At 34.5% G+C, this 10,898-nt stretch overlaps 1 protein-coding gene across 1 annotated transcript; it reads right to left on the bottom strand.

Moving 5' to 3' along the window:
• Positions 1–7,452: 7,452 nt before the first annotated feature.
• LOC139840958 (uncharacterized) lies at positions 7,453–9,957 on the bottom strand. Its single transcript, XM_071831201.1, has one exon. The coding sequence runs from the start codon at positions 9,955–9,957 to the stop codon at positions 7,453–7,455; it is 2,505 nt and encodes an 834-aa protein (XP_071687302.1).
• Between the last annotated feature and the right edge of the window lie 941 nt (positions 9,958–10,898).

Genomic DNA, 10,898 nt, shown 5'->3' with positions numbered 1-10,898 from the left:
TCCAAAGTACCGGATGCTTTAGTACTTCGAAATTTATATCATGTCCGAAGGAGGATCCCGGAATGATGGGGATATTCTATATACATCTTGTTAAGGTCGGTTACCAGGTGTTCAATCCATATGAATGATATTTTTGTCTCTATGCATGGGACGTTTATTTATGAGAATTGGAAATATGAAATCATGTGGTCTATTAAAATTATGAAATGATTATTTATGTTAAAGTAATGAACTCACCAACCTTTTGGTTGACACTTTAAAGCATGTTTATTCTCAGGTATGAAAGAAATCTTCCACTGTGCATTAGCTCATATTAGAGACATTACTTGGAGTCATTCATCGCATATTACAAAAGACGTTGCATTCGAGTCGTTGAGTTCATCAAAATTATTTTAAAGTCAATTATATTAAGATATATTACGAAATGGTATGCATGTTGTCAACTTTCGATGTAATGAAAGATTGTCTTTTCAAAAACAAATGCAATGTTTGTAAAATGTATCATATAGAGGTCAAGTACCTCGCGATGAAATCAACTGTTGTGAATCATTTATAATCGATATGGACTTTGTCCGGATGGATTAGGACGGGTCTCTACATCCAGTGTGTCTACCGGTTCGTCGACTTGTTCGTCTACCAGTTGCATATTTCCTGTCGTATCGTGATGTTCTGTCGGGTAATGATGTTCAGGTGTTGTAGCTCTTTCATGTGAAGTTTCATGTATTCCTGTTTTTTCTCTTTCCAGTACCACAACCCTTTGCACCTCCTGAGCCACAAATTCCTGTACCTTTTCCATTGTTACGAATTGCTCTCCCTTTTGTTTCTTACCGAATTTGCTATATCCCAGCATGCTGCTAACGCCACTGGTTCTACCGCCGTGTTCTTTCTCCACATTCACTAACAAGGCATCATCACCTTTTTTATCTGTATTAACCTGGAACAAAACAAGAAAATTAATCGGTTATAAAACAATTCTAGGTTAATAAGGCTATAAAATCAATTTAAAGTATATTACAATTTTATCTACAAGGGACACATTCGTATCTGGAACTATTGGCCTCTTCGATTCTTTCGTTCGCTTCATCCTTCCGAGTACATAATTCCTTGCAGCAGGATTAGAGATATCGTGGTATACGGTACGCCTTTCAGGATCTTTTTTCTCCGACTCCCATTCTTCTTTATGGCCTCAATAACCTGAATGACCTACACGGGCGTAATTATCTTTTGATTGTTTCAAGGTGTTTGCTCTGCCTTTTTCTCGTAATTCCTTTACAATTTGCATGGGATTAAAAAGCACATTAGTTGCCATCAATTTAAAAATGTAATTCCATACATGCTTAAAAGCAAATGCATAACACTAACCCTTTTTGCTGGTGTGTTTTCAAGTTGACAAAATTCTGTCCATTTTACTGGAGTTATGAAACCGTTATCAGGAACTTCTTGATAAGGAAGCTTGCCTTGAACCATATACATTCTTAACTTGGCCCTGAATCTCTTAAAAGCCCCGTTGCAATGATGAAGCGTTTGTTTCTTCGTAAAATCATCTTTGATAAAATGATGTTGCTGTAAATGTTGTTACATATATATAATTAAACATTAGTTTAACAAATTCTGATACCTTTATGAAACAAAATTCTTATAAGTTATGATTTGATACCTTTATGTCCAACCATAACGCGTCTTTCTCATCGTCAGATACTACTTTCCAATCATCCTCAAGAAAGTCAATCCTACGCCTTGTAAGAACACCTATGTTACTACCAAACAAAGCTTGATATTTTCCTATAGCATGCCCAAATTCGTCAAATTCAACCATAAATGGAATCACTGATTTTTCTTTAAGTTTGCTAACTCCTCGTTTAGGCCTATTGTTTTGGCTCTGTATACATTAAAAAAATCAATAATAAGAAGCTAACAATAATTACAAGACTAATACCTTAACAATACTAGTAGTTCTAGGTATGCATACAATAGAATTGAAATCATAAACGTACCATGATGTTTGATGTATCAAGTTGTAGAATTTATCGAAATTAGGGGGTTTCTGCAGTTACCTACAGAGTTCGTGGGAGTATGGATCACTGCTAGGGTTTGTGAAAATAATAAAACAGTGAATGAGACTGGAGGTTTGTTTCAATTATGATCGGGTTGTTTTGTGTCAATTAGTGGTGTTAATTAGGTTGGCGGTTAATTTGAAATTTTCGAGACCAAATGGTGGGATTTGGCCATTAAGCTGATCTGATGATGAAGAAGTTTAGCTATTTTACCTATAGTAAAATATTTGGTATTTTTTAATACACCGTAATACGCTACTTGACCCGGCCCAGGCAAAAATGAACCGGTATTTTTAAAAAATATCTGTTTAAAAAAAAGGCAATACAAAAAATCCCTCACCTTCTCAAGTACCTCATACTGAGTATCTTTTCACCTGCCACCATCTCTGTACTTGCAATAGTGATCAACTACAACCATCTCCCGCCATGTCGAGCTCAGGTTAATGTGTTTTCTAAAACAAAAATTGTTGTTTATTAACTGTAAGCACAGGGTTTTCCGAATTGAAAACCTAAAAAATTTAGAACAAAGTTTATCATCACATTTGTTTATTGTAAATTATTAAAATCAAACAACAGATCTACACTTCACATGTATTTATGCTTTTTTATTTGAACCAGAATCGATTTTATCTCACAGTTATGTGGATATATAATATCAGTGTTTTTTTTTTTTTGAATTACACTCATGCAGGTGTGAGTCTGTAAATTTATTATGTTATACCTTTAATTTCATACCAAATGTTCATTTATGATATTGCACATGCATATATTATTTGCTAATTATCTGCAGATTCCCAACAGTTTACTTAGGGTTTGATTTATGTTAAAGCAATATGTATTGTGAACTTTCAAGCTACAATACCAATATAGTTTGCTTAGGTTTCAAAATGACAGCATATACATTTTATCTAACCATTTAAAATCTAACAATCGATCTGTGATGTAATTGAGTATTTTGTTCTTTGTTTTCATATTAATGAATTGAATCACAAATACAGCTGGAAACAATGATGCCTCTACTAGTCAAACACGTGCACTCGCCCTTGACCAGCTGAATAGAGCTGAAAGGTACAACATATGGAGCACCGTTGATGTCACATACATCTTCTTCGACATACCAAGGGGAACTTTTTGGGTGAGTTAGATACTTTTTTAGAGAAACAGTTAAACGTATTTGTGTATATAGCAATGACAAATAATTATGAAATCATTAACAAATAATATGTCAATGTCATTTAGGAACTACCTGAGGACTTTAACCGCATCCGAGAACTCAAGGCTGGCTGAACCTATATATGCTTGGATATGGAAGGGATATTCCATTGGTGGGACATAAAACAGGCCACAGATGTAACCAAAAAAAGCTTTTTGTTTCGAAAGGATGGGAGTACTTTGTGGCTTTGAATGAGTACAAAGTGGGTGATAGGTGTATGATTGGGTTCTCACGTCGGTACAAGAGTTTTTTCATGGTCATGGATGGACGCCACCCACTTTAACAATCTCATTAGGGTCAATAGTCTTTTGATAGTGTAGTTTTAATAACTCTAATTTGTGGAGTAGTTGTAGTCTATGTACGATTTGCACGTGTACATGTTTTGATAACTTTTTTAGTTCCTCACCGGAGTACAATTTATGTTTTAGATTTACTAATGTATGTAAGAATTCTATATTATGATATGTAAATTATGTTCGTATTTAATAGTCGATGTTGATGTTTGGTAAATTACTACCGTAATCGCATACAATTATTGTTCAATGTGTAGGTTCTTTAATCTTGTTTACTAATGGAACATTGTAGTGCACAATAAACTATTTTGTCTAATTCAAGTTTGATCATATTTGAAGTTGCGCGTCAAAAGTAACAACCTTAAAAGCTGGTTCACTTGTCATGGTAAATTGTATGTATTTGGCTTTTTCAATGTAGTAAATGTAGAAGATTTTATAATGAAATGTATGTTTTAAATGAGTCTATTTTTCCATCATTGGTAAATGCTTAAAATTGCATTAAGTTGCAGATTTGTAATCAAAAGTAATGCAAGAAGTAAATATTACTAAACTGCATGCATCATTGGAAAACATTACCATATCCAAAAGTTTACAACAAACACACTTAAATACATGGTACAAGTGCAACAAAAAATATGTAACCTAACAACATCCAGAATGTACAGCACTTATACACCAATAGTAAGTACAATTGTTTAAATCAACCAACTAAATATAAAAGTTTTGTTGCTCCAGATTGTACGTTAGTTCATAATATTGACCAGGAATCAGGCCATTGATTGATCGGTATTCTGGAAAACCGTAAGTAACTGCCAGATTTGGTTTCTTTTTCCCTGTCTCCTGCTTCAAACGCCACTGGAATTCATCACCATCATGATTAAAGCAACTCACATAACACCCACTCCTCAGTCTTGGGAGTCCAATAAACTCCGTTGGAAGACGCTAACGAAAAAGAAAATACATATTTAGCCAACGGTTTAACCAAATTGTTATTCTATAATGATGAAGCATAAAACGTTGATATGTAAAAAGATAAGACAAGTAGTGTACCACCATTTATCAGTTGATGAATGTTAAACTTTAAATAGATAAGAAGCGTACCAACAAGTTACCAGACGGTATTTTGATAATCACAACACGATCAGGATGTTGATGTTGTTGAGGCATTGGTTCATCTTCTGAGGTATCACTTTCGGTATCACTGTCTGAACTGTCATCAATGTAAATGATTTCAGGAATGGATTGGGAAGTTGATCCTCTTTCCCAGTTAGTAGAAACATCATTGTCCATCAGCTAAAAAGTCAATAAACAACCCTTTTCTACACCACGGTGGTCATAAAGCACCAGCTCAAGATTTTCCAAATCAGTTGCATAAAAGATCATACAATCACCAGACGCCACTTTAAGGTCTGTAAGCAACTCAGACCATCCTTCCCACAAAACAACATCGTCTTCAACTGAGATTACCACCACCCTTTTGTTGTACCAGCTTTGAAAGTGAACAATCATTTGTTGTTTGGGTCCAGAGTTTCCGAAAGTAGTTGTTAACCATTCCTTTGGCAGTATCTACATCCAATCAAAAATAATGCTATTTTTGTTAAATAAATATAATACTAATTTGTTAAGATAATAATCATGTACACATACTAAATGTGTGTTACATATGCGAGAGCGAAAAATGAACATACCAATCCTGGTTCATTTGGATTGTTGACGAATTTCATGAATGAAGGGAAACGTCTGTATGGAGCATTTGCATACACTTTTTCCTAAATTCGAGTCAATACTTTGAAAGATGTGAATGGATCATAAAAATTATTTTGAAATAGGTCAGGTGAGTAAATAGCCAACTCATAGTTTCTTTTGTCGATTCCAGTCATTAGTCATTAGCAGGATATCACCGTCTCCAATATCAAGATCATTCATGATCTTCAACCAGCCATCGCCAAGTATCATACGACTACGATCATTCATCGAAAATGTAACTTTAGATTTATATCCTAGCAGGGTGTGGATGATAACAGAATGTCTTGGAACCATGGTATCATAATGGTCAACATACCATTCATGTGGCAAAGCCTGTAACAAAACATAATAACCTGGTATGTCTTACAATGGTTTTGCTGTATAAAATATATAATTTTAAGGTTAAAACAGCAACGAAACAATACCAGTTCAAGCTTATCTGCTAATCATATTATGTGGATGAACGATGGTGGACGATTGTAGGTAGCCATAAATGACAACTTCAGAGATTATTTCTGCTTCTGTAAAATCAACATATATGTACATATCAGTTATGTAGGTAACAATAATAATTATGGTCAAATTAACACAATTAGATTTAGATATAATAGTCTGATATTTAGGGCACTTCGTCTTTAACACAAAATATCTTAGACTCTTTCCGCAGCATCTATTAACCACTTTTAAACCCTATTGTGTCCATTTTCTGAATAATCTAAGACAAAATGTGCATGTATATAACCTAATTTTTGATTATTGTTTCCTAATAACACAACTCGATTCAAGTATAATAGTATGATTTTATGGTCATTACGTCAATAGCAAGAATATTCGAGTAAAGAACAATTAGATAACTAAAAAAACCATCAATACCTGTATTTGAGACGATCCTTCAGCCGTGAGGACAAAATCGATTTCGTTCGTCCAATAATCGCCGTTCTATGATGATGTAGTAGGGTGTTTCCGGTGGTTTGATGATGAAGTGGGATGGTTTAGGGTATACGAAGAAGTTGGATGGTCTGGTGATCGCGGTTTGTTCCCGTTATTAATATTGAAAAATATGCATATATATATATATATATATATATATATATATATATATATATATATATATATATATATATATATATATATATATATATATATATATGTGTGTGTGTGTGTGTGTGTGTGTGTGTGTGTGTGTGTGTGTGTGTGTGTGTGTGTGTGTGTGTGTGTTTTAGAATTATTTGTATATGTAATGTATAGATTGTTATTATTAATTTAAAAGGTAATAACATAAAGTAAATTTTTCATGGTAAAAAAAATTAACAAAAGACATAAAAGACATGTTGCATAAGTCATTAAAAAATATACCCGTGTGTGTACAAAAAAAAAGGTAATCAATCATAGGTTTTAACAATTTTTATGTGTCTGCAACCTCGTCTCCTTCCTGATGGTCTTCTCTAAAGTATATCGTATTATTTCCAACAACAACTTCATTCATAGGTTGAACACCGATTGAAAATGGCGGTAACTCGTCAAATTGGTCGTACTCATCCTCATCAACAACGTTCTCGACACCAACAATCTGTCGTTTTCCATACTGAACCACATGCCATCTAGGATCCTTTGGGTCTTCGATAAAGAATACTTGAGTAACTATTTTTGCTAGAATGAATGGTTCTTCTTTATATCCATTGGTGGAAAGATTAACAGTTGTAAAACCATCTTCATAAACTTGAACACCGCGGTCATTATCAACCCACTTACACTTGAACAAGGGTATAGTGTACGAATCACCATAATCTAATTCCCATATTTCTTGAATGACACCATAATAAGATTTTTTAGCGATCCTTGATCTTTCTTCACGATTGACCATGGTGAATTCCGTCGACGAGGCTATCACCGTGACACCGCTATTTTGCATTTTACTCCTCTTGTCTTGAGCTTTAGTGTAAAAGGTATACCCGTTTATGTCATATCCTTGATATTGAAACACATGTTTAGGGGCGAATCCCAAAGCTTCGACCGTTTTATCAATATTTGGAAGTGTCCTCCTAACTTTGTCTTTCAACCATTCTGAAAAAGTTATTTTATGTTGATTTGCCAACCACTTTGCACTCTTTTTAGGGTTTTGTTGTCTCAAGAACGCCATGTGTTCTTATATGAACGGATCAATAGATGTAGTGTGTTGTAAGACATGAAAATGAGCCTCTTGATAATTGGCAACATTTGAATACCCCGTCTTGCGCCCAAGTGTCCCTTGACCTGCTAGTCTTCCTTCATGACGACTTTGTGGAATCCCGACACTTTTAAACCCATCCATATAGTTTGTGCAGAATTCGATCACCTCTTCGGATGCATATCCTTCAACGATACTGCCTTCTGGTCGATTAAGGTTCCTTACATAACCTTTCAAGATACCCATATATCTTTCAAATGGATACATATACCGTAAGAAAACTGGACCACATGCCTTTATTTCTCCTACAATATGAGATACCAAATGAACCATGACATCAAAGAAAGAAGGTGGAAAGTACATCTCAAGTTCGCAAAGAGTAAGTATGATATCTCTTTGATATTCATCCAGCATATCAGGATCAATCACCTTTGAATGAATCATGTTGAAAAATAAGCATAGTTTTGTTATTGTGTGTCGAATACGGTTGGGAAGAATTCCACGAATTGTGATAGGAATCATCTGGGTCATTAGTACATGACAATCATGTGACTTCATACCAAATAACTTCAAATCTTTCATCGAAACCAACTTCCTAATGTTAGCAGAGTATCCTGATGGAACCCTAATACCATGTAAACATTGACAAAATTTAGTTTTCTCGACCTTCGACATAGTGTAACAGGCCGGAGGAAGAAACTTGGTGGACCTTCCATCAATATCTTTAGGTTGTAGCTCTGGTCTGATATTCATTAATTCCATGTCCCTTCTAACTTTAATTCCATCTTTTGTTTTTCCAGGAATGTTCAACAGTAACCCTATCAAACTTTCACACACATTTTTCTCAATATGCATAACATCAATACAATGTCGGACTCGTAAATGCTTCCAGTAGGGTAATTTCCAAAAAATAGACTTTTTCTTCCAAATACCTTTTGGAGGACCAAAACCTTTCTTTCCCAACACAACTTTTATATTAGCAACTTTGGAGAGTGTAGTTTCTCCATCCAACGGTGCTGGTAGTTTTCTATCCTCTATAGTACCATCAAATAAATCAGCCTTTTTACGATACGGGTGATTCTCAGCAAGCTCTCTCCGATGCCCCATAAATGCCAGTTTCTTACAATTTGTGAGCCATATCGAGTGAGTATTTTCCTCACAAATAGGACATGCCTTTTTCCACTTCGTACTATATCCAGACAAATTACCATAAGCAGGAAAATCATTAATGGTGCAAAAAAGCATTGCCCGTAGTTGGAAGTATTCTTTCTTGAATGCATCATAAACTTGTATGCCGGTACTCCATAATTCCATCATTTCATCAACTAATGGTTGCAAATAAACATCAATGTCGTTTCCAGGTTGCTTTGGGCCTTGAATCAAAAGAGACATCATTATGTATTTTCTTTTCATACATAGCCAAGGCGGTAGGTTATAAATGCATAGAAGAACAGGCCACGTGATGTGACGGCTACTCAAATCTCCGAACGGATTAATTCCATCTGAACTGAGTCCGAACCTTATATTACGTATCTCATCCCCAAATTCTTCAAAATCTTTATCAAAATTTTTCCATTGAAGTGAATCGGCCACATGTCGCATTTTACCATCATTTTTACGATCTTCAGCATGCCAATGTAATAATTTTGCATCTTTCTCATTCGCAAATAATCTCTTTAATCTTGGTATGATAGGCAAGTACCACAATAATTTTGCAGGAGGTCCATTTTCCGACACATCACTATCAACATTATCAGTCGATTTTCCACGTTTATACCAAGATGTACCACATACCTTACATTGATGAAGGTCTTTGTCTTCATTCCTGTATAACATACAATCATTTGGACAAGCATGTATTCTCTGTATTTCCAATCCCATTGGGCACATTAATTTCTTTGCTTGGTATATTGAAACCGGCAACTCATTACCTTCTGGTAGCATTTTGTTCAACAACTCAAACAGGCTAGTGAAACTTGTGTCGCTCCAACCATTGTTTGATTTTAAATTAACCAGTTGTATCACGGCCGAAAGTTTTGAAAAATTCATAAAACCGGTATATAAAGGTTTTTCAGCGTTAACAAATAGTTGTTGTAATCTGTCATGATACTTATCAGCAACATTATCCTCCATATCCAAATCGTCAAACATGTCATCAAAATTAACATTATTGTCACTATTGTATGAATCGTCTTCATTATCGGTATCCTTATCCGAAACAGACGGGTTAAGGTCAGCTAATGACTCACCATGAAAAGACCAACATGTGTACCCTCTCATAAATCCGTGTGAAATTAGATGACTTTTAATATCGGTTGAATCTGCATACCACCGTGCATTTTTGCATTTCTTACAAGGACAACTAATTGCGGAGTTTACTTTTTCTAGTTGATCAGTCTCGACAACTGTAATAAATTCATCTACACTATCCATAAACTCAGAGGTAGCGCGACCTATCTCGTACATCCAAGTATTCTGATCCATCTACAAGCAACATTGAAAAACTTAATACATTATTAATAATTAAGAATGTAAAAAGTTGGAAAAGGGACTAGAACCCACGACCTCCTCTCTACCAAGCAACATCCTAACCATCTAAGCAATTGTGTTAACCTGACTGATTTACATTTATTTTCTATAAAAATATCACGTATCGTCTACTGTTAAAAAAAACCCCAAATCAAAATCAATTGAGTTTTTATCGATCATAATCCCATTACCTCATTATCATTTCTCTTTTGTTACCTCAATTGAGTTTTTATCTGTCTGTGTTCTAAAAAAAACCGCGAAGTAACCCAAATCACTTGAATCTGTAAACCCTAATTGTTCGATAACCTATTCGATTTCTATTCTAATATAGATTCGGTCTCAGCACGATTCTACTTTGCTACCATGCCTTACACGAAGCAACTTATCACAAGAGAAAAAGAGTGTATTTCAAAGGTTAATTCCTATCAGTAATTATAATTAATAATTAATTTTGTATATTTGATCATCTAAATTTATTACTTTTTTTGGTTCAGAAAAAAACGTGAATATTATTGTCGCGCATTTAGTCTTTGAAATGGGTTTGATTATGAGTTCGGTTAATTTCCTTGTTATTGCATTTTGTGTATGTGTGATATGTTTGCTGTGTTATTCATAACACAATAATAAGACTGCATGTGTTTGAAATGATATTAAGGTGTATAAGCCTGTGTATAAGCCTGTGTTTGTTGTACTATTATCTTAATTTGTATATGCAGGTGCTTAGATGTGTATCTTTTCTATTGCATTTGATGTGTATCTTTTCTATTTCATTTTGTGTACAGATGCAACAAAAAAATAAAAAAAGAAGTGTAAATAAACTGAAAAAGAAGTCAGCGGTTGTTAAGTTGAAGATTGAATTTGACGAGTTTGGCCAAGCTACTGGAAAAACCCAAGCT

This window comes from Rutidosis leptorrhynchoides, chromosome 1 (assembly GCF_046630445.1).
Source record: "Rutidosis leptorrhynchoides isolate AG116_Rl617_1_P2 chromosome 1, CSIRO_AGI_Rlap_v1, whole genome shotgun sequence".
Classification (NCBI taxonomy): domain Eukaryota; kingdom Viridiplantae; phylum Streptophyta; class Magnoliopsida; order Asterales; family Asteraceae; genus Rutidosis; species Rutidosis leptorrhynchoides.
Note: the sequence above shows the minus strand (reverse complement) of the source record. Positions and strands in the feature narration are given on the sequence as shown.